The sequence below is a fragment of the Saccopteryx bilineata genome, chromosome 5 (assembly GCF_036850765.1).
Source record: "Saccopteryx bilineata isolate mSacBil1 chromosome 5, mSacBil1_pri_phased_curated, whole genome shotgun sequence".
Taxonomy (NCBI): Eukaryota; Metazoa; Chordata; class Mammalia; order Chiroptera; family Emballonuridae; genus Saccopteryx; species Saccopteryx bilineata.
This window is the reverse complement of record NC_089494.1, coordinates 71640236-71665723: the sequence shown is the minus strand read 5'-3', so window position 1 is coordinate 71665723 and position 25488 is coordinate 71640236. Positions and strand designations below refer to the sequence as shown.

Here is a 25488-nt window from a genome sequence, read left to right as displayed (position 1 = left end):
TTGACTGGTTGTGAGGAATGGTAGAGAAGGAAAGGTTGAAGATGACATTTGGTTTAGTTTTATAGATATATGTACTACTGTCAGACTAAACAGGGAATTCAGGATTAAATACATAATTAGAAGAGAAAGACAATGAGTGTGCTCATACAGGAAAAGTAAAAGTAGGTATTCACTAGGAAGCATTTAGAAATGTGGGTTGTGGTTTCATAAAAGACTACAATTAAAGACTTAAAAAAATCTCTTTGTACTAAAATCATGATCTTTTAGAGAATGGAATACAGAACATTATACTATTAAATTAATAGAATTACCCATTTAAACCTGGCCAGTGAAAAACTTTTCTTATTAATAAATTAATTATACTAAATGAGAATTAAATTCTTCCTAAAAAAGGACCAGAGTGACTTTGGGTGATACAACATAATCGACTGTCCAAATGATTTGGAGATGTTTTCTCTAAATCTTTGTGCTCTGGTTGATCAATATCACCCTGTTAAATGTAATTGTCTAAATAAAAAATAAATAAATAAATAAATAGAAAAGAAAGCATATGGTAGGAGAGTAAAACTAGACAAGGAATTAAAAGAATATCACTGTACTGCTGATGCTGTAATTTCACACACATTATTTTATATAGTATTTATAATAATGCAACTATATGTGCAGTCCAACAATAAAGTCAGGAGGGCTTAGAGCCATTGCTATCTTAAAAAAAAAAGGACCAAAGTGAATCATCCTTATTAGGAGACATTTATAAAAAAAAAAACAAAGCACATACTAGACTGTTTACATAGAAGTAATGTCTGGAGGGTCAGAAGTTGATACAAAATAACAACAATGTATAGTTAATCAGTTCCTTTGGAAGTTATTTTAATTTAACCTGATTCTATTCATAAAAGCTTCAGTTGAACAAAGCAGGTGTGTATGTATTAGCAAGGCATTTTACTGTTTCATTCACCACCGCAGTGTAATGTGGGAATACTTTGGTGCAACTATATATATTTAAATTATATTTATTCATTTTAGAAAGAGAGAGAGAAGAGGGGGAGGAGCAGGTAGCATCAACTCCTATATGTGCCTTAACAGGTAAACCTAGAGTTTCGGACCTGCAACCTTAGTGTTCCAGGTCGAAGCTTCATCCACTGGGCCACCACAGGTCAGGCCAACAAAATATTTTAAATAGATAAATGCCTACTACAAAATATAGAACAAAGAGCACAGTCCTAAGGCTCTTTCACTTACTAGATTTATGACTTCTTTAAATCTCATTTTCTCATTAGCAAAGTAAGAATAGTAAGACTTACATCACAGGATTGTTAAGAGGATTAATAAATAATTTATAATTACAGAGATATTGATAATAAGTTTTGTAATAGTATATGAGTCACAATCATTAAAGTCATTTGGTACTATTTGGGTACAAAAATCTATCTTAGCCTCTTATTAGGTATGTTTACTTGGGCAAGTAATGACCTTTCTTTGCCTTAGTTTCCCCATCTGCAAAAAAAGAGAGTGATTATGGTTTCTAACTCATAGAGTTTTGAAGAATAGATGAGTGAACATATATAAAATGCTTTTTTTCCTTTTATTAAGTGAGAAGGGGGAGGCAGAGAGACAGACTCCCACATGTGCCCTCACCAGGATTGACCTAGCAAGCCCCTTACCCAGCGATGCTCTGCCCATCTGGGGCCACTGCTCCACTGCCCAGCAACTGAGCTATTTTAGCACCTGAGGGGAGGCCATGGAGCCATCCTCAGTGCCTGCCCAACTTGCCTGAACCATTCAAGCCATGACTGCAGGAAGGGGAGAAGCAGAGAGAGAAAAAGAGAGAGAGAGATAGAGAGAGAAAAGAGGGAGGAGGGTAGAGAAGCAGATGGTCACTTCTCTTGTGTGCCCTGACTGGGAATGAAACCTGGGACTTCCACACACTGGGCAATGATCTACCTCTGAGCCAACTGGCCAGGGTCATAAAATGCTTTTTCTTAATTGATTTTAATTTATTGTGTTTACATAGATTCTATAAAATGCTTTTAGCAGCAACTCTACCCTATAAACATTAAATTAGGGTTATTAATTATCATTATTATTTTTAGAATACACAATTTTTATTCAAGATTTTATTTGTTCATTTTAGAGAGGGAAGAGAGAGAGAGAGAAAGAGAGAAGGAGGGGGAGGAGCAGGAAACATTAACTCCCATATATGCCTTGACCAGGCAAGCCCAGGGTTTCAAACCGGCAACCTCAGCGTTCCAGTCAACACTTTATCCACTGTGGCACCACAGGTCAGACCTCATCATTATTAACAAAGGCTCTTAATTAGTGCCATCTCACAGTAAGTACTTAAGAAGTGCTAGGTACCTTATTGTGATACTAATAATTCTAGCTTTATTATAGACAATGCCACTATGTCAAGAATAAATGTCAAGAACTAATGTAGGGACCACTAGATTTTAGAGGGTGCTGGCAATTAAAAATACATATCATATGCAGAAAAGGCTCCTATTTTACTTCAGTTCTCCTCAATTGTGCAGCTGATGATGGTTCTAATGAGCCCTTGAACAAGCAGGAAAAAAGTTCATGAGTAGCAAACACCATCAAGCATATCATTTCAACCATATCAGCATTCTGTGCTGTGTGTCAAGTTGAAGTCACTCATGTGCAATAAGTATTTAATGACTATTGAATCTTCTAATTTAAGTGTGTGTTTCGGATACATCAGCACCTTAGAATAATTTAGAACCAAATTTGAGTTGTCATAATAGATGTTCACATGAATTTTCTTAGAGATGACATTTATGCAAGTATCCATAAGGACCACAAGAAATCTGAATTACTTTTAATAAATGATGATTATGTATTTAGTTCATTGTGGGGATAATAATGATAGGGGAGAAACCAGAAGAATGCTGGAGAAGGGGCCTGCAGGAATGACTGTCTCAACCAATTTAAGGTTATTCGCATCCTATAGATCTCTAACTGATCTCACAAGAAAAACAGGATCTGTTCATAGATAAGACCAGGGGTCCAGAAACCCCTCCCCCCTTGCTGCCCTGCCGAAACTCCCCCACCCCACTTTGAGTCATCTCTGAGATGCATGTAGGATCTCAGACAAAGGAATCATGCGCCCCTTGTATGAACACTGTAAAAGGTATATAAGATGTAAGAAATCTAACTTTGGGGAACCAGCCAGCCCCATGTGCTCCATCGGCTACAATAAATTCTCCTTCCTCAATTAAGTCGTCTGAGTGTCTTATCCTTTGTCAGCTGTCGTTTCCTGCAACAATAACAGCATCTATAGTATAGCTTATATTGTTATAGTAGAGAATAGTTTGGTTTTTACATAAAGATAGTATCTTTTTGACATTTGGATAGAGAAAAATGAATATATATCATACAGAATCAGAAAAAGTGGCCCATCTAGTGCAGTATTCTGGCAGACAAAGGCATGGATTAAGTTGTCCTACTTGATTGTAATCTGAATCATCATACTTACATCCATTTCTTTATCACCATTATTTTCTCAATCTTCCTAATATTCCATACTTTATCCTCATCACTTCTATGTGACAACTCTTACTCATGCTACCAATGACCTCTAGTTTGCCAAATATGTCATTATGCAGTACTCATGTCACTTGACCTCCTTATAGCAGTTGACAAAATTGATCACTCTTCCTTTGGAAAAATTCAACTATCTTATTTGGGCTTCTGTGAGAACATCATGCATATTGTTTTTCTTTTTAATTTAACTGCTACTTCTCAACTTAATTTACTGGCTTTTTCTTTTTTCCCAACTTCTAACTGTTGAAGTGTTTCCAGCCTTTGGTCTGGGCTCTCTTGTCAACTTGCATTTTCCATCTAAATGAGCTAATCCACGTTCATGGCTTCAAATGCCATCTATATTCTGATGACTCCTAAAATAATAATCAGGTCCTTGCTTCACTCCAGAGTTTGAGACTTACATAAAATTCCACCTATATTCTTAAGTGTCTAATTGACATTTCAAACTTAGTACATTCTTCTTCCACCTACCACCTGCCTTGTCAAATCTGTTCTTCTGATCTTCCTCATTCTAGATAATGGCTTCACTCTCTATCTATTTGTCCAAACCCAGGTTGAAAGGAAATCTATTCTTCATATCCTTCCTTTTCTTGCAACTCACATGGATTTAATGTCCATCATTAAGTCTCATCATCTCAGTCTGACACAATCTTTTTGTTCCTAGATTATCAACACAACTCCCTAATTGGTCTCCTTGCTTTGACTCTTTGCCATTCTTTTTCCTTAGTCAGATGTGATCATTCTAAAACTGTAAATCAGATCCCTGCACCTGCCCTTTCTTTACATTCCCATTGTAACTATAATTAATATATAAATTATTTAATATACATAATATATAATAAATTACAATAAAAACAAACTTCTTGCATGGCCTCTAGGTACATTTCTGGATTTAGTTTCTATCATTCTTATGCTTGTTTCTTCACACACAAACACAACAGCTTTCTTGTTGAGTGCCCTCGACTCATCCTTATTCCAGGTCCTTCAGATTGTTCTTTTCTATTCCCTTAGGTCTTTGACTGACTGGCTCATGGGTAGAGACTGAATATTTATGTTCCCCCAAAACTGATGTTGAAACTGAATCTCCAGTGTAATGGCATTTGGAGGTGAGGCCTCTGGGAGGTGATTAGGTCCTAAAGGCAGAGCTTTTATGAATGGGATTAGTGCTCTTCTAAGAGACCCCAGGGCCTTCCTTTGTTCCTTCTTTCATGTAAGGTCACAGTAAGAAGAGGCCATCTATGAACCAAAAAGAAGGCTCTCTTCAGACACTGAATCTGCCAATGCCTTGACCTGGGCCTTTCAGGCTTTGAGAAAAAACTTGTGTTGTTTATGAGTCATTTGGTCTATGGCAGTGGTCGGCAAACCACGGCTGGTTAGCCACATGCAGCTATTTGGCCCCTTGAGTGCGGCTCTTTGGTCAGCTTGGGAGTACCTTAATTAAATTAATAACAATGTACTTACCTTTATAGTTTAAGTTTAAAAAATTTGGCTCTCAAAAGAAATTTCAATCGTTGTACTGTTGATATTTGGTTCTGTTGACTAATGAGTTTGCCGATCACTGGTCTATCTGTCACAGCAGCCCAAATGGCCTAAGACACCTTACCTCATCATTTCCCTTTGCAAAGACACCTTCCCCAAACACTCTAGCTAATAATCTCCTGCTCCCACTTTGCAGTCATTCTCTAACCTCTTATTCTGTTTTAATTAATAGCAGTAATCACCATCTTTCATCTTATTTTTAGATTTTATTTGTTTACATCTATACTCTGTTCTACATTCCCAAGGAGTTTAAGCTCTAACAGAGCTTAATCTATCTTATTTATGTCTCCATTTTCTAAAATAGCATGTGACTTTTAAGGTGCTCTAGATATTTGGACATATAGCCCACTAAAATTTACCTTTACTTTTAGGTAGGGAGTACATTTTTTACATAAATAAATTCCTCAAGGTTTGAAAGTATATTTCTTCTGGTATGATATATTTCACTTATACTTCAACCTTTTTTGGGGGGGCGGGGATTTCTGTGGCTATTTAATTTTTTACCACAAAATATCTGATGAATTGTGAAGCCCTTTTAAGAATATTTACTTGTGCCTGACCGGGCATTGGCGCAGTAGATAGAGAGTCGGACTTGAAAATAACCCAGGTTCGAAACTCCAAGGTTACCTGCTTGAGCATGGGCTCATTTGGCTTGAGAGCGGGCTCACCAGCTTGAGCGCAGGGTTGCTGGCTTGAGCGTGGGACCATAGACATGACTCCATGGTCACTGGTTTGAGCCTAAAGGTCACTAGTTTGAAGTCCAAGGTCACTGGCTTGAGCTCAAGGTTGCTGGTTTGAGCAAGGAGTCACTCACTCTGCTGTAGCTCCCCCACCCCATCAAGGCACATATGAGAAAGCAATCAATGAACAACTAAAGAACTACAATGAAAAATTAATGCATCTCATCTCTCTCCCTTCTTGTCTTTCTTTCCCTATCTGTATCTCTCTCTGTCTCTATCACACACAAAAAAAATATTTTACCTATACTTTCAAAAATGGTTTTAACTCTACATTTACATTAGCCTAGTGGTCTGAGAACAAGTTGTCACCTGATATTATGGTAATTCATGTATTTCATTTCCTGCTTTAAGAAAAAGAAAAAAACAGACCCATAAGATTATATAATTTGGCCTGGGCTGGTTGGCTTAGGGGTAGAGTGATGGCCCAAGATGTGGATGTCCCGGGTGAGATTTCTGTTCAGGGTACACAGGAAAAATTACCATCTGCTTCTCCTCCCCTCCCTCCTCTCTCTATCTTTCTCTCTCTCTCTTCCCCTCCTGAAGCCATGGCTCATTGGTTTGAATTCATCAGCTGGGTGCTGAAGATGACTCTGTGGAGTCTCTACCTCAGGTGCTAAAAATAGCCCAGTTGTTAGTATGGCCCCAGATGGGCAGAGCATTGGTGCAAGATGGGGTTGTCAAGTGGGTCCCAGTTGGGGTACATGCAAGAATATGTCTCTCTATCTCCACTCTTCTCACTTTGAAAAGAAGAGAAAAAAAGCTAATACAATTTACTCAAATATAAAATGTGTTTGGTAACTAGTTTTAATCTACTAATTCAGTCTCATGTAAAAGGAAGTAATTTGGAGGCACCATTTCTTATCATTGCTTTATTCATTTTTTACATTATTTAATAAAAATTTTGACATTATTTAATGTCTATATCAGGTATCTAAATATGCAAACATGATATAATATCTCTGCTCTTGAGATATTCTTGCATCATATTTGTATCTTTTATATGGGGAAAATACATAGAAATACTAAAAGTGCAATGCAGCAAATATTTCAGTGAATGTACATTTTTTAGTAAATGTAAATGTTCATTAAATTTCAGAGTTTTCTGGAGTTCTACCACATTTGTAAATGATATTAATACATGGTAATATCTTTCAAACCAGAGAAGATTCCTAAATGTATTTAGTGTTTCATCATTGCAGAGAAAAGCTAGAGATTATAAATGCTAAACTTCACAACCAAGTTTAAAAAAATAGATTATATTTGTACCAGTTAGATAAGAAACCTATGGAGTCAAGCAGCACTGACTTGAAAAATAGGAAATTTGGAGACTACTCAAGTTTGTTACAAGTAGTTGTGTTATTTTAGGAAAGTTCTTCAAACCGAGGCTTCAGTTTAAAATAAACTCCTTGGAAGACTCTCTAGAATAAAGACTACATATTCCTTGAGGTCCATTCTAGCTGCAGAATATGAGAATATTAAACTTCCCTTTATGGATAGCTTTCCAGGACAATGTTGAGATTCATCTCTATTATTCATTAAAGACCAGCCATGGGAATTGGGAGTTATTTCTGGTCTATTAAAAGTGACTTGGCAGCAGATTTCTTCTCGGCTCAAATGATTAGACACATTTTCGTTATAGAATTATGAGTATGTGTGCATAGGAGAAAGGGGAGTAGAATTTAGAAAAGTCCACAGTTGTGAAAAGTGATAAAAAGAATGAATGCACACACATACAGCCATCATTGATTTATAGTGGCAAGTGTTAGAGTTAAAAATAAAATGCTGCAAGCACCTTGTTTTGTTGGGAAGCTGTGAAGCCTTGTGCAACGGAATATCACAGACTACAAAGAAGCAGGTGACTGTCATTTTGCCCCAGTGCCTCTACATCACTTGGAATTAGAAAAAAAAATGGGCTGAAAGTCAGACAGATTCATTACTGCCAACGTTCCTATGACTACGCAGTCCAGGGCAATCAGTTTTAGAGGAGGGCTCCTACAGCTAACTCTGCATGGCAAATACCTGATTAGCTACTGGGCTATCTACTGATTTAAGATGAGAAATGCATTTCATGGTCTCTGTGGGTATGTGACTGAATGAATACAGTATAAGTTATCTTAACTTTTTTTTTTTAGAGAAAGGGACAAACAAGGACAGTCATACAGGCAGAAAGGGAGAGAGATGAGAAGCAGCAGCTCATCTTTGCGACACCTTAGTTGTTCATTGATTGTTTTCTTACATATGCCTTGACTGGGGTCTCCAGCCAAGCCAGTGACTCCTTGCTCAAGCCAGCGACCCCTTGCTCAAGCCAGCGACCTTGGGCTCAAGGCAGTGAGCCTGAGGTCATGTCTATAAGCCCACTCTCCTGCTGGCAACCTTGGGGTTTCAAATATGTGTCCTCAGCTTCCCAGGCTGATTCTTTATCCACTACCCCACCACCTAGTCAGGCAGTTATTTTAACATTAAGTAGCATGTTCTCTAGTAAATGATTAAAAGCAATTCTCACCATTTCTGACCCCAAGTCTGTCTTGACTTTACTTCCTTGAGACTATTTTTTTTCATTTAACTGTTAATAAGATAAATGCTTAGATCTGTCAATTAACAGAATTTTTTTCTTATTCCTAAATTTTAGAATAAGAAGAGATGTTGCTTGTGGCATGGAACATTTCTGTGTTTTCTCTTTACCACTGCCCACATTTTTAGGACCTTTTCTACTGTTTTCCATGAGACTTTTCTCATGTTTACATTTACTATACTTTTTAAAAAAGATAACTGCATAATTGTGTCAGCATTAGTGAAACTAAGTTCTCAAAAGTCAAGGTTTCAGTTATGGAAATATATGCAATGTCAAACTTGCTTCTTTTAAAAATAATTTTATAATAATGACAGTATACTTACATCAACAATCAAGAAATCTAACCAGCACCATGCATTAGTGAAATATGTTTGAAATCCATAAGCTACCCATTTGAGAAGCATTTCGAGAATGAATATATAAGTGAAGACCTTGTCAGCATATTCTAGCATGGTTTTGATAGTCTTTCTCTGTTCAATGTATATATCTTCAAAAGCCTGTGAACAAAGAATACTTTTATTTTAATTGAATGACTTGATTTCCCCAAATGCTTGAAAGAATTGCCTAGTGTAATCTGGTCACACAGCAATAATTTGATAAGTATTAAGTTATTATCAGACAAACATTGAACATCAGAAAAAATTTAAAGGCGAAAACTATTGACAAGTGAATGTCAATATCAGTACTAATTTAGTATGTGTTTTAATTAAAATTTTTTATTTATTGATTTCAGTGAGAGAAAAAGGAAGAGAGAGAGAAAAGGACAGGAACATCAAGCTGTTCCTGTATGTGTCCTGACTGGGAATTGAACCAGTAACCTCTGTCTGTGCCTGGGGATGATGCTCTAACCCAGTGGTCGGCAAACTCAGTCAACAGAGCCAAATATCAACAGTACAAAGATTGAAATTTCTTTTGAGAGCCAAATTTTTTAAACTTAAACTATATAGGTAGGTACCTTGTTATTAATTTAATTGGGGTACTCCTAAGGTGGCCAAAGAGCCTCACTCAAGGGGCCAATGAGCCACATGTGGCTCATGAGCCGCGGTTTGCCGACCACTGCACCAACCGAGTTATCTTGCCAAGGCAGTCTGTGTTTTCTTCATTGCCTCTCATGCCAAATCTCTATTTCAATTACTGGTACAAAGACATGCTTTTAGAGAAGTAATATAAACTCAAAAAGATCACTGAAAATTTTGTAATGAGGGAGAGATTGGCCTATTCCAACATTACCTTGAATTTTTCCCTGAATGATCTGCTTCATTTTGAAAAAATAAATTGACTAGACTTAAAGAAAACAAGGTACAGTTTTAGTCCATAAATGTTAATATTATTACAGAGAATCGGACAGTATTTGATATGGAAGGTAACATAGTTACAGAAAATCTCTGTAAATGGTTTTCTCAGTGAGGAGATGAACATCTGTTAGATAAATAGCAGACAAGAAATTCCATCTGGCTCTTCATGGTCCTGATTTATTCTGTACTGAATTTTGCATAGTTAAATCCTGGATGCCAAGCTCTGTATGGCACAGATATACCTCCTCTTTAGCTTCTTAAACTCAGTGTATGCTTTTGGCATTTTCAGAGAGTAAGCTACTTTACTAGAACCTGATTCTTACCAGTATGCATTTTACTTACCAAAGCACCACTACTAAGAAGGATCATGAAGACGATAAAAGTCTCAAACCAGTTGTGTTCAACAATGCTGTAGCAGGTTTTCCGAAGATTCCACCAGACCTTTCCTTTGCCTTCTTCTATACTAACTTGACAGAATGGAAACTTTTTAATGCATCCTATAAGATAAGAGTAAATGTAATAAATTATAAAATATATTTTACCATTATTAGGAAAAAATAAACTTTATTGCTCCCTCCACATCCCCATCCCAGATCATCATTTTATAGGGTAATTGGTTACTTCATTCCCTAGTTATCTTCAACATCCCTTCTCTACTTAGATATTCAATCACTACCTAGAATTCAGAGAATTACTTTTTCAAGAGTTGCTTAAATATTTTATATAAAGTTTTATTTATTTATTTATTTTTCTGAAGTTGGAAATGGGGAGGCAGACAGACTTCCGCATGCGCCCTACTGGGGTCCACCTGGCATGCCCACCAGGGGGCGATGCTCTGCCCATCTGGGGCGTTGCTCTGTTGCAACCAGAGCCATTCTAGTGCCTGAGGCAGAGGCCATGGAGCCATCCTCAGCGCCTGTGCCAACTTTGCTCCAATGGAGCCTTGGCTGTGGGAGGGGAAGAGAGAGACAGAGAGAAAGGAGAGGGGGAGGGGTGGAGAAGCAGATGGGCGCTTCTCCTGTGTGCCCTGGCTGGGAATCAAACCTGGGACTCCTGCACGCCAGGCTGACACTCTACCACTGAGCCAACCGGCCAGGGCGTAAAGTTTTATTCTTTAACACTAGTTAAGAACTCTTTTACCTTAAAGCATCCAAGAACTGTTCTCTGAGTTATGGAAAAACTATATGTTCAAATTGTTTATTCATCTTTGATGTGATCCTGTATTTTCACTTTCTTCTTTTCATGCATACCCCCCCCCCAAACCCCTGCCCCATCTTCTCAGGTATCAGCCACTGTCAGTTTTCTCAGGCTAATTTATTTTCAGCCTCTGTGCTTTTCTTAGCCACATCTATGACTCATCTTGTCAGTCGGTATCTCTATTCATTTGTCCGCCCCCTCTTTGCTTTCATGTTATTTCTAGCTTCCCTATATTCTTCTGCTCTAACTCTCTGAGCTTTTACTCATCAGATTAAATTCAATCACACTGAATCAGCAAATCTTTATTGATTTGTATGGAAGGCACTGTAGTGCTTGCTGTAAGAACAACTACTGCTCTCCCTGTCAAAGCTCTACAACAGAGCTACATCCCAAACAGCTCTCGTCACAGCACAAATTAACCACATTTGAAACTGTAATATAACAAGTGTAATTACTGCAGCATCTATACATCAAATCATCACAGTGACAATGAAGTCTGAAGGGATTGCTGTATCAATGAGATGACATTCCAGAATGACATTTATCTCTTAGGATTAATGTCTCCACATTCTGGAGGATAAAAAAATAAAAAGACATGTCAAATCAACTTAATTGTGCAGTCACAGTCACTGCTTAGTGTAATCTAGAAATAGAGATAAATTAATGTTTTGGAGGAAAACAAAAATAAACACATCTTCACCATTTCTTTGAAATGCTTCCTTCAAATTAAGCATATTCATTCTCTGTAAAGAAGGAAGGGAGATTATATTTAATCATATTTGAGCTTGTTTACCTTCAGTAAAACAAGCTTCTGGTTTCAGGTCCTCCTCTGGTTCAATTTCAGCTTGTTCACCTTCTCGGGGTGGAGCAACATCAACTGTGCTTCCTTCAGATGAGCTGGTTGCATTTAATTTCTAGAAATGAAACCCATTGAAAAGGTGTAATTTTTCTCCCTTTTATTCTGTAACTTGGAAATGCTCCATCATAGTGTGAAAAAATGGTAGTGATAGGATTTGGCTCTATTAACATTACTGATAACTACATACTAATAATTTAACTTACTTAAAATCCTACTATTCAAAACTGCAACTTCTGAGCTAGTTCAGACAAAAAAATAGTTTAGACAGCATTCAATGTGGGTGATTTGGAGAGGGTAGATTATACTGATTAACGTTTTCTATGATCTGTTTATATATAAATACCATATGAAAATCATTCAATACATTAATAATCAGGCCAGTTCAGAAATAGTCTGATAAAAGTTTGGTATGCTGGCATCCACTACTGATTATATTAATTAAATTGCATTAAACCAAATTGTAATTTTCACCTCTTCCAATGGAAATTTTCAGAGGGCCAAAGAACATTACCAGTTTTCTGTAGCTACTGTCCATGATTCTGTAATTTTAGAAAGGAAGAATGGCTCATTAACATTAGTCACAGTCATTATACTTCAATTTTGAGCTATATTTTTCTCTAGCTTACAAAATTTTCTTCTTACTTTACTAGCAGAAAAATGATGGTGCTCTCTCTCTCTGTCTTGGCTGTTTAAATGAATTCAATACTTGCCAAATGAAAATTTCTTCATAGATGACATCATCCAGAATCTATGTAGACTTATTAGGAGCACATTCTTAATTCAACATGTGATCAAGCTGTGGATTTTTCCATTAAATAAATCACTGTGACATACCACAGGCCTAGGAAGAGCCACTTCAATGTTACAAGAATAAATATCTAATAAGTACAATGAGATCACTCGGGAAAGACATTATGGATGTGCAACACTTAATGAAAACTGATGTAAAGACATGACATACAGCACAACCTAAAAAATGTACAGCTTTCAGAATGAGAGAACGATGCATGGACATGTTAATGGTTTCAAAGCCTCCATTAACTTTATTAGCTAAGTGGTAGGATCACGCTGACCTAGTCTTCTGAAAGAGTTAATGTGTTACTGAAAAATGCTGAAATGACTCCGTAAACATAGGTCATACTGGAGGAAACTGGGAAGAAAATTTTTGCTTTACTGAAATCATCATGCAAATGTAGTTTAATGTTTTAGAATGTGACCTAACTGTGATCCTTTCTGTGATGTTACTTTGAAGTGAAGTTATCAAGGTTCAACTAACTAGATTATGGGGAAAAAAAGTTAAAATATAACTCTATAGCAAAGTACTTCCTAGCCTAAAGTGTGCTACAGAAAGAAGCTAGGCCATTATTTTGGGCTGATGGTTCATAGGATCACTATAGTACAGGAATTTTACTGTTAAATTTCTCTACTTTTTTGGAGAGGTGTGAGGCCAGGACATATATATATTTTTTTCTCTCAGGACATTTTTGTTTGTTTGGAGGTTTTTTTTTGTTTTATTTATTTTTAATAACCAGGAAATCTTTATTCTTTTAAGAAAATTGCAGGAATGCTATTACTGGATAGAATTGTAGCACTTCAGCACTTCCTGGTATTATGAAGAAAATACTGGAAAATTATTTAGACTAAGCAACTCTTTCTTTACAATTTCATTTGTTTAATGGATTGGACACTGTGACATTTAATGAGTGGCAACAATAATATCACAGTTGCATGATACGATGACACTATAACTGCATATATAACACCAGTAAGAAAAAAAAAATTGAGATTAGTTATAAAAATTTTCATGTTTCCTTTTCCTTTGAAACAATCCAAGATAATTTCTTTTGAATCTAATCCTTATTTACTTCCCATAGAGCCTTGATTTTTTGCATGATTTCTCCACACTAAATTTTATAGTTATTAGTCCATTATACTTGTTTGTTTTGACTACTTATCTCGTAAATTTATATAACTTATAATACATAAAATGATATTATGCATATATACATAAACATGTATACCAAAAACGTATACACCCACACACATGTATACACCTAATGGTCTAAGCATAGAATAGACATTAGTCTTTTTGAGTTTATGAAGAGTGAATAAATGAATAATTACATTTTTGTATTACTATTATAGAGAGAATTATAGTATTTAGATAATTCCATCTCTATTTTGATATATAACTCAGTTATAGTCTTGACAGAGTTTAGTTGGTTAAATAATGCATATTCTTCAAAAATAGGAATTATTTAATTAGTATTTTATTTAATTAATATTTTAGTGATAAAAACACATAATATTTCCAAAATGTTTATCTAAAATATTGGTGACATACAATAAAGAAATTTGAGAGAAGAATTTAATAAGTATAGATGTATATACACACAAATACACATATACTTTTCCATTTGAAAACCTTATAAAATATGCTCACCTTTCACTTCTCATTTTCCCACTGTTAATATAATTGTAAGATGTTTATTGTTTTGCATTATAATCATCTGCTATATATTATACAGGTGTTATATATTTAAATACAAATACTTATTTAAAGCAAACACTTCACAGCACAAATAATAGTAACTGCTAATCTGAATAAGAACTGAATCTACTGTTTACTAAGTATTGACCTCTCTATATATTTCAATTATTGGTACTGTCTTTAGATTATAAATATTGGTGAATATAATTAACATGCTTGCATATGAATAACTTTGATTTTCTAAATGGCTATAGAGACTATGCACTCAAAAATTGTAAAGAGTATCAGCGCACCTCTACTATGAGGCATAATATGTATTTTTGAAAACAGATGAGGAAATAACTCTGTATGTCCTGTCTTTTCAAACAATCTGAACCTAATTTACATGGAGAATTGCTTCACTGTTATCTAGGAGTTTTCTGATTATAAGGATAAGCTCTTCAAATTTACACTCTGGAAAGCTCCTTAAGGAATGTTCAGACAGAGATTTGTAGACAGACCCTCATGCACTGAAGCTTAAAAGATAGTTGGTAGGCTTGTATTCATGTCACTAAAAAGTGTTTCATGGGAGGCTCCTTTCCTAACGGTGGTTGACATAAAATTAATTATTTTTAAATTGAAGAATCAAGCTTATTCATAGTATAATTTTCACAGGCTACAATTTTGTCATAGGAAAGTTGTAAAAATATTGTATTAATTACATAAAATTTTAAAAGTTGTAAATTTACCTATACTTATAAATTAAAGCTTAGACTGTCATTAAATTATAACAACTTACCAATTATGGTGTTTCTTTATATGCTCTAATCACTAGACCCATAAAGAATTTTCCTGATGTATGCTTTAATCATTAATTAATACCCTAGAATACTGCTTATACATTTAAAATTCTATACATTGATAAAATACTATCTACATAGCCTATAAATTTTCTGAGTTCAGTACTTTGACATTCATACTCTGGTAGAGGGTAGTCTCTGGTATATTTTATCATAGCCATACCAAAATAACTTCTAAAATGATTTATTTAAAAGCATATAACTGATTTAAAAGCTGATGACTGGTGATAAACACAAAGTATAACTATCTTTCTTTATATTGCCAAAGCTGTAATACCACAACAGTACAAAAAAAGGCAAAGAAAACCTGAAATAAAAATTTTTTATAAGGAACTTGATGACTATACTAAGTAACTAAAAGTAATACTTGTTCTGAAGTAGTTAGAAAAAAATAGATTTAGCTATGTAAGCAGATCAATACAAAGCTTTCATGTAGAACTACATAGTACAAGCTCAGATTTGTTTTCTTGTACTATTTTCTTCTTACCCCTCCAATATTTTATAACATTTAAAGTCAGACTCTTCCATCCCTTGTAGAAACTACTGAGTCTACAGAGGGATGATTGCTGATGCTTTACAAATGCACACTGGAAAGCAGGTTTTAAGATGCAACATTCTCCAGGCCTGATTCAGCCGCAGAAAACATGCCTGGCTGTAGCGGAAGCCCGGCGCAACGCTGTGGAAGCTGCACGCTCATCCGAGAACCATGCTCTCAAAGACATGGTACCCGACAATGAAGTTTCATTAAGATTAACTGCAAATACCACTCATAAGAAATGACAGAATCAGCACTCAAGAAGGCCATGAGACCCTGTTTTGCCCCTAATAGCATGAACTTATATGGAAATTCCTCCTAATTATGAATATTGCTCTTGATTTTTATCCAATTAAATAATAAAAATTAACTTTAAGAGATGAAAGAGAATGTTAGCAACTGGCCTACTTCCACTGAAATGCGCTCACATTTCATTTGTTTTCAATCAGCTATCAAATATTTGATTCTCACAAACTGCTTTATGATTCAAGAGGCAAAAATAAGAGATTCAGCCATTACAGATTGCCTTTAAAATCTAGCCATTGATCTCAAAATGTCTGGGTTTTGTCTTGCAAGTAGAAGAGGAAAATCATTTGGTCATACACATTAGCAGGGCCTTAGTCTGATCTTTTGGCTATGCATACCCATATCTTGACTTAGGATATTTCTCTTGAAGAACAGGTAGCCACACAGGGAGACCACTGGGTTGATTGTCCAAGGCAAGAAGCACAAGACTAAAACTGATAGTTCTCTTTTCTGAACCACTTATTGAATAGTTAAAGAAATTAACCACCTCTGTTTGGTCTGGCCCCAACATATTTTACGTGTGCATAACCTAGTGCTCCTTTTAGTTTAAAGTAGCCTTAAAAGGACATAATGTAGGAAACTGAAAATAATTGTGTGGTTAGTTGAAGAGTAAGGTAAAGGGGCATCAAGAGGGCAGGGAAAAAGCTGGTTTATCTTGAGAAGATAAACACAAACTGCCATCTAAACCAGCCTTCGATGAGATTCATTTCAGTAGAAGTACTCTAAAGCACCAAAGCAGCTCTCTCAGGATGATTTGGGTTTTAAATGGCTATTCTCACACACATCTGTGCCTCTGGAAGAGATGTCTCACCTTCCAATTCACAAAAAGCATGATTAAAATGTAATTTTTAAATAAAAATTACATAAATCACCAGGGACTATATTTTTATATCTTTTTATTCATAATCTTATTTCTGAATTTGTTGTATTCTACAGCTAATTCTCAGTTATCCTTGAAGAATAAGAGAGTATGTACAAATTAAACCTATAGACAATGCCAAAGCCTTGAAAATTTCCAATATTTATGAACTTTCACTTCTGCTTTACAAGTTCTTTCCCAGAACCCTCACTCAGGCTAGGACTCCAGTAAGCAATGATAGCAACAGGAGAAAGTTGAGTCAAGAGAATAAACTAGAGAGTTAATCTACAAACCTACCATAATTTTGGGAAATGCCCTTTAACTCTTCATAAAACTATAATTAATAATCAAAAGTAGGATATATTCTAAATCTCTTTTTTGCCTGTTCAGTTTTGGACAGAACATTTTAGGAAGATATTAATGTAGATCAGAGAAATTGTAAAGAATGGGAACACTGGACCAATGACTTAATGATCAAGACACAGGAACTTTTTGCACCCCATTTCATGATGCTTTTCTTTTTTAAATTACTTTATAGTAATTACTTAGGGATTTTCAGACATGTGATTTAACAACTCTCCTAACTACATGAAAATCCAAGATATGTAGTGCCCAAATACATACAGACTATGGCCCTTCATATCCAACAATTTTGATCACACTACTCTTCTTTTAACAGAGCTTTTCTCAAGAAAAAATGAAAGCAAACATTTTCATCTGGGGCACATGAGTTGGATGGGTTGAAAATTATATTCACAGATCTGAATATAATGATCTGAAAATGGAAGCACTATTTTAAAAACCATGTGAGGCTCATTTTGGTAATACAATTTACTTATAAGGGCTGAATCAACAACAAAAAAGTTGTGGTCATATTTTAATGAAATAAAAGCAGAGAAATAAAAAATGCATGCTCCCAAGTTCTTGACTATATTGAACTTTAAACATTCTTATCATGTTTTAAAATAGATAGAAGTCTTATGAGCATGCAATTATTGCTTTTGAAAGTATAAAATGACTGAACTGGAAAACTCATTAGCAGAATCAGCTGTGATGTTGGGACTGCCCATCTTTCCTGACCATGCTGTGATGTGTCACACAATTCAGCAGACAGCAGCTAGGCATGTCTAGCAGTTCCTTGCCATGGCAGGGGAAGGAACATAGCTGAGTAGCATGCAGGCCAGTCGAAGTTCGTTTAGAAAGTGATTGTACATGTACAACTTGCTTGGGTAACCTGGGTAAAAGTGGTGGCACGGGTCTCTGGCTGGTTAAAAAACACCAGAGCTGCATTCTTGATGGCTCCAGCTTGATTTTACCCCTGTGAGAAGTAAGAATGGTAAGCAATGAAGGTCACAGTATGATAATGCTAGATTGTGCTTTGGAATTCAACTTCAAATATGATTCTTAAGACCATTTATTCTATATCCTTTACAAAGGAAGACAGTGAAAGTTTTTAAGAACTAAATTGTCATATCCATATTCATATAAAGATTTCAAGAAATCATGATTATGGGAACTTTAAACATATAAAAGTGAACACAATTCTATATTATATCTTGTTCACAAGATTTGTCCATGTTGTTCTAAAATAAAAAGATCACTATTTGAAATCTGTACCTTCAATTATCTTACATTTTCTTCATGCAATGCTTTATATTTATTTACATACCAGCCTGTTTATATTAGTGTATATGATTACAATAGATACATATATAATGTATAATATAATATATAATAACAGAAATTAACATTTTATCTCTAAAAATTTCTGGAGATCAGTTCTTCCTAACTGTGTTAAGGATAGATATACATTATTATGAAAATAAATGGAAGAAATAGATAGGTTTCAGACACATCTTAATTAATGATTAAGTTACTGCGTCTTCTTAAAGCAAAATATACTGAAAATTTTTTCCCTTTCTTCTTTTCTGACTTTATTTTCTTTCCTCCTTCTCTCCTTTCCTCCCTCCCTCCCCCTTCCTTCCTTCCTTCCTTCCTTCCTTCCTTCCTTCCTTCCTTCCTTCCTTCCTTCCCTTCTTCCCTCCTTCCCTCCCTCCCTCCCTCCCTCCCTCCCTCCCTCCCTCCCTTCCTCCCTTCCTCCCTTCCTCCCTTCCTTCCTTCCTTCCTTCCTTCCTTCCTTCCTTCCTTCCTTCCCTTCTTCCCTCCTTCCCTCCCTCCCTCCCTCCCTCCCTCCCTCCCTCCCTCCCTCCCTCCCTCCCTTCCTTCCTTCCTTCCTTCCTTCCTTCCTTCCTTCCTTCCTTCCTTCCTTCCTTCCTTCCTTCCTTCCTTTTGTCTTTTGAAATGTGTCACTCTGCTGGGTTTAGCTTGTATGTTTTCTCACTTTGCCAGCAAAAAGATAGGATATTCTGTGCTCTCCAAAGCATGACTCAAAGGTCTTTTGCTATTTGTGGTAAAAAAAAAACAAAAACAAAAAACAAACAAACAAACAAAAAACAACTAAAAAGCATGAATTAAAATATCACTTTATGGATATGTTATTTTTAATTCATGTGTGGCCTGACCAGGAAGTGGCGCAATGGATAGAGTGTCAGACTGGGATGCAGAGGACCCAGGTTCGAGACCCCGAGGTCGCCAGCTTGAGCGCGGGCTCATCTGGTTTGAACAAATCTCACCAGCTTGGACCCAAGGTTGCTGGCTTGAGCAAGGGGTCACTCGGTCTGCTGAAGGCCCATGGTCAAGGCACATATGAGAAAGCAATCAATGAACAACTTAGGTGTCGCAGCGAAAAACTGATGATTGATGCTTCTCATCTCTCTCTGTTCCTGTCTATCCCTCTCTTTGACTCTCTCTCTCTTTGTAAAAAAAAAAAATTTAATTAATTAAAAAAATAATTTGGGTGTGTATGCACATGTGCAATAACTACTAAAAAGTAATAACAGTCAACATTAATGTGCATCTGAAATGCTTTCGATATCAGAAGTTTTAAAAAGTTTCAGATAAAAACTAAACTTTGTTGAAATTTATCTAAATTGTCTTTATAATATTAGGACATGCTGAATTTTGCTTTAAAAAAATCTTTATTATTAATCTTTGGGTGAGCATATATGAGAATTGCCCTACTATTTTTTCAAGGTTTTTTTTGTATTAATTTTGAAAAACATTGGCATAAAATTTACTGTTAAATTTAGCATTACTGAACAAAATAATTTGAATTTTTATCCAAACTTTGTAAAAGTATTTAATTTTATATTTACCTTGAAATATTTTCCTGCAATATTATCCATACATTTTAAATAACTTCACTATATTTTGTAATTCAATTTTATGTATTCAAAATTAACTTAAAGGACAAAAGAGTTGTTACTTAAAAAGTCACTCAATAAGAAATTTTTTTTAGGTAATAAAATGTTTTCCAAGACTTGATAATAAAGACATTGTATCTCATTATTCCAAATTTATGATACTTAGCCATTAAAAGACATGACAGTGAGGTAGTATTCTATGAAATCATTTAAAACATCTGTAGACATTACAAAGCTTCTGAACTATTCTGGAAACCAGCTGTTTCAAGATATTTAGTTTCCGTTGATCCAATTTAAAAATCTATGATATGTGATAAAACCTATGATATTAATGTAGCAAAAGTTTCTCTACCTTTTTGGCTCTTCTATTTCTTTTCAACTCAAGACTTGTTCCTAGTCTTCCCTTATGCTTTCTTTGTAATTACTTCTTTGGTGAGCTCCTCCAGTTTTAAGAGTTCAGATAATTATAAAATTTGCATTATTAAGCTGTTTTTAAACCCTGACCTCTCACCCAGGCTCTGATTCAAACACTGTCACTTTTACTTTAGTCTACTACAATGAAATTTCCTCTCTTTCCATATAAACCTGCTAATTTATTCTAAAATGATTTTCAGACAATGGTATTGCCATTTTTTCGATTTTCCAGATTCTTTACTGGGTTTGTCAAATGGACAATGGATTTTTATATTTATTACCTTAGTTCAGAATTTCTTCACCTTATTGTTATCAAATGATTGTTCCTACATTCTTCACCATAAACACTCATTCTTCACTCTAAACTGTTTTACTTGTTGATACCAAATATATTTTTCTAAAACATCATTTTTTATTAGTTTTCCTGTTCTTCAAGACAGATAGTTCCTTATTGACTATGCAGCCAACTCCAACTCCAAACTTGGACTCACTTCAAGGACTTACAATCTGAAATTGTAATTTACTCATCCAAACATATTTTTCCATTATCTTCTTAATTCATGCTGGTTGTTTCACTGTTTCACCTTAATCTTAAACTCACTCTCAACTCTGTCTTTTGTTAAGTAGGTTTTTGCTTTTTGTTTATATATTCGACCCATACTTTAAAGCCTATTTTAATTTTATCTCTTCCATTTAGCAACTTATGTTCTTGCTAGTCTCAATACTTATAACTTTATATTCAGTTCTATAGAATTAAACTTTTTAATGTCTTTAATGACTTGGGGGGTTGGTGTTACCTCTTCAAAGATTTTCAGACTGCCCTGAAGGAGGCTATGTTATGAAGCTCTTCTTTAACTTTTATTTACTGTTAGTATCCAGTAGAATGTTAAGTTTATAAAAGTATTCAATAAATGTTAATTAATTGGTATCTCTTCTTAAATAATCTATATCAGTTGATGAAAATTAAAATTAGAATGAATTCTTATTGTACTAGAATGAGTAACATATAGATTAGAACTGAACTCACTGTGTATACTTTGATTGGATTTCAGAGAAATAATTTTATATGTAATTTTGTATCTACTATTACTTTTTCAAAATATTTTAAAATTTATTATTATATCTTAGCATCTCTGAAAAAATATCAGGAGGCTATGAGTTGTGATATTGTCAGCTACTTATTATTTATACAAATTCTATTGATACTGTTATTAAAAAGGCTTTAAAATATGCTTACAAAATCAGATATTATTGGTCTGATTTCTAGGGTGTCAATACTTATCTTCAAACAAAAACTTTCTTTTATAACTCCATGCTAAACTTATTTCCTACTGGTATATTGAAGTCCACAAATAAATAATATTAAAATTTTAATTATTTCTCTACAACACAGTATTGCAGAATTAATACCATTAAACTACTATCATGAGATCCTATGAATTCTAATTATATATTAAGAATAATTCCCTTCTTTTCTTTTAAATAACTAGTAATATGACAGTAAGAGCAGCTTTTCAGTCTATAATTTATAATCTTTAAATAGAGCTTTTAAAAGTAGCTTTTAGCATTTTCAAATTCATTTGGAAGACTGACCTTATAAATTTGCTTATTGCTGACTAGGCTAAATATAATCAGTGCTATTTGTAGTTTTCTAATATGTGTAACACTTTCATAAATAAAAATAACACATTATTATAGTCAATGAAACTTCAGAAGTAAACAAACACTAATAAAGCTTTCACATTAAGAAATTATAGCAACCTTAATATATTATAGAAATGATCAATAAAATATGGTACATTGATATTTCTAAAGAGTATAATGCAATATAGAATAGAATGTATTAAATAACATCTCTTTTGGAAAGCTATATTTTTAATCAAACTATCAAGAAAATTAATATACTAAATATTCAAGATAAAAATTTCCTATGGAAAGTTCTATGAAGTCCTTTCTATGAAGAAATTTCCCAAAAAAAGAATATCTCATACTTTCCTAACATTACTAGATATATGACTTCGAATATATTTTGATCAACACAATAAAAATATTAATCATATTGCATTATTAAAAATACAACATAAAGTTTAAAAGCATTCTTACCTCTTTGCTTTCTTCTAATTCTGACTCACTGCTGAACTCTTCAGTATTTAAGTTTTCAAAGTCAGACTCTCCAACAGCAATTGGCACTGTAACAGTGAGGCTGGGGTTGTTTATGAATGACATGTCATTTTCATCGATTACATACTTTTCAACACTGCTTCCAGTACCTACACCACTGGTGGTTCCATTTCCATCTTTTAGATAATTAAGCTCTTTGCTTATTTCAATACCAGTATTATTAGACATGCAGCTGTTTATTTTGTTGCCTTCCTGGATTTCTATAACCTTCGGCTTTCTAAAAAAGGTTTTTCGGAAACAGTCCCGTATCTTATTTTTCATATAATCAATTCCCTTTTGCATCCTTCCTACTGCAATCTGGAGATTGTTCATTTCATTATCATCATCAGTAGCAGCAAGATTGTCAGAGCTAAATGAACTCAACAATAAGGCCAGAAAGAGGTTCAGAACCTAAAAAAAAAAAAATTACTCTATTAATATTGAAGTATGTATAACTATAATAGCTTAAATAAGAAACTCATAGATATTTGCTAAAACTAATTCATCAAATGCTTCTTCGTTGCTTACTATGTTTCAGACACTTTGTCTCAATTACACACTATTTAAATGACCAGATATCTCCTATCTGCTCTAAGGGCAACACAGGAAACCAAGTTCCTTCTCTTTCCTACTGAGGACAATGGGAAACTGGAGCATCTAAGAATTAAACCGTGTCTATTTAGTATTGCCAGTGAAAAATAAAATCCTATTTTTATGGTTTTGGCCAATGAGAAAAAACCCCAGATATTTTCATTTTAGTCATTTTACTTTATCTCACCAATTTGTCTAGAGAAAGTCTAGTTTTGTGTTTAAATAATAAATTTATTTATTTAATAACTTAGTAATATGTTAAAACAATATACTTGAGATATAAATTCCTTTGTCCAATGGCCACAAACTTTTATAATAACAGAAATTTCAAAATGCAAATCATATAATACATTTTCCATCAATATGCTTTGAAATTTATGTGTCCAAATAGTTCAACAGATGGAAAAAAATCTAAAATTATACCAAGGCTTAGACTACACCTATATAATGTAAAATACTTTTTCTGTACAGAAAATATGAGAAAATCTTAACTCTCGGAGTATCACTGGAGTACATGGGGAAATTGTCTAATTAACTGATAAAATATGACTAATACAAAAATAATTAATTATAGCTGATACAAAAGGAAATTTATTTATAGGAATATTTTTAGCTTGAAATGAAGTTACTGAGTTATAAAAATGTTACATGGTAAGAAGACACATGTAAATCTAAAACCTCAGTTTGTTTATTTCTGTATCAGATTTTGTTGAGAATTTAAAGCCTCCTAATTTACTATGCTGAAACAATATTGCCTGTCCACCTGTGTTCCACACATACTCTTAAGCATTCCATTTGAAATGCACCTGTCAAAAGAAAAGCAGTGTAAGAGTATAAAGAAATTCTTTGTCTTCCTGACCTGTGGTGGCGCAGTGGATAAAGCGTCGACCTGGAATGCCAAGGGTGTTGGTTCAAAACCCTGTGCTTATCTGGTTAAGGATGCTTCCTGCTCCCCACCCCCTTATCTCTATTTCTGTTTCTCTTTCTCTGTCTCTCTCCCCTCTCTACAATGAATAAGTAAAATATTTTTAAAAATTATTTGTCCACACATAGAGAAATTTAAATATTAAAACATAAATATCCAAATTGTTCTTTCATATTAGTGCTTTTAAGTCAGAGCTAAAAATAATTTTTATATCTAGTCAATGTTCACATATATAAGTAACTTAAACAGTCAAAATTTATATTTTTTAAGAAATCAAATATAGGAAAGACTATATTTTGTCCACTTCCAAGTCATTTGGATAATTACAATGCACAGTTAAAATATAATGCTCTACTTCATTGAAATTTTTCTTCAAAATTTTGTAATATGCAACTTATGCCTTTGAGTAAATAAATAATATGAACTCTGAATTTATAAAGAACAATTTCAATATAGAGTAGATTTATTGGAGATTATTATTTTATCAAAATAATATTAAGATAAAAATAATTAATATGTAAAAATTTTATGATAAAGTTACACTTAATTATAAAAATGGTTCTTTAAAGAAAAAACTATTTTTGTTTCCAAACCTTCAGATAGACCTCATTTAATCACCACATCAACCACAATATTTCAGTTTTATTATTCTAGATTCATAGTTTGGAAACTTGAGAAGTAAAGTAATTGGTTCATGTCTAGAGTGCCAGCACTGGGATTTGAGTGTAGGTCATTGATGATAAATTAAAGATACGTCTACTGCGTAAGGTGACCTTTCTACCTAATGTCTGATCTAGTTTTTAGTTATGAATATTTATAATACATACATACCACAAGGTTTCCAATGACCATGACCAACATGAAGACAATAAGGCACATGGTTTGGCCAGCCACCTCCATACAGTCCCACATGGTCTCTATCCACTCTCCACACAGCACACGGAACACAATCAGGAAGGAGTGGAAGAAGTCATTCATGTGCCAGCGAGGAAGTTGACAGTCACTGGAGATCTTGCAGACACATTCTTTGTAGCTCTTACCAAAGAGCTGCATGCCGACCACGGCAAAAATGAAGACAATGATGGCCAACACCAAGGTGAGGTTTCCCAGGGCCCCCACTGAATTGCCAATGATCTTAATTAGCATATTCAGCGTGGGCCAGGATTTTGCCAACTTGAAAACTCGAAGCTGCAATCAAATGAAAAGGTAATCTTAGTAGTAGTCACAATGTAATTTTGGAAGTCAGACATCATTTTATTAGTATACATATTATAGACCAACCTCTGAGGGATATAAAAGTGGATATAAAATCTCAAAACATATTAAACAAATACAAATCAGA

General features: G+C 34.4%; 1 protein-coding gene across 6 annotated transcripts in view; it reads right to left on the bottom strand.

Annotated features, from left to right (window-relative positions):
* Positions 1-25488, bottom strand: part of LOC136337573 (sodium channel protein type 3 subunit alpha) — a 149728-nt gene that overhangs the window by 32499 nt on the left and 91741 nt on the right. For all 6 annotated transcript variants that reach the window (XM_066278941.1, XM_066278943.1, XM_066278940.1 and 3 more), the window contains 5 exons: positions 24978-25334; positions 22574-23041; positions 11698-11818; positions 10050-10204; positions 8736-8909 (listed from right to left, as the gene is read on the bottom strand). In XM_066278941.1, the coding sequence (XP_066135038.1) occupies positions 8736-8909; positions 10050-10204; positions 11698-11818; positions 22574-23041; positions 24978-25334 (1275 nt within the window). The remainder of the gene's footprint in view (positions 1-8735; positions 8910-10049; positions 10205-11697; positions 11819-22573; positions 23042-24977; positions 25335-25488) is intronic.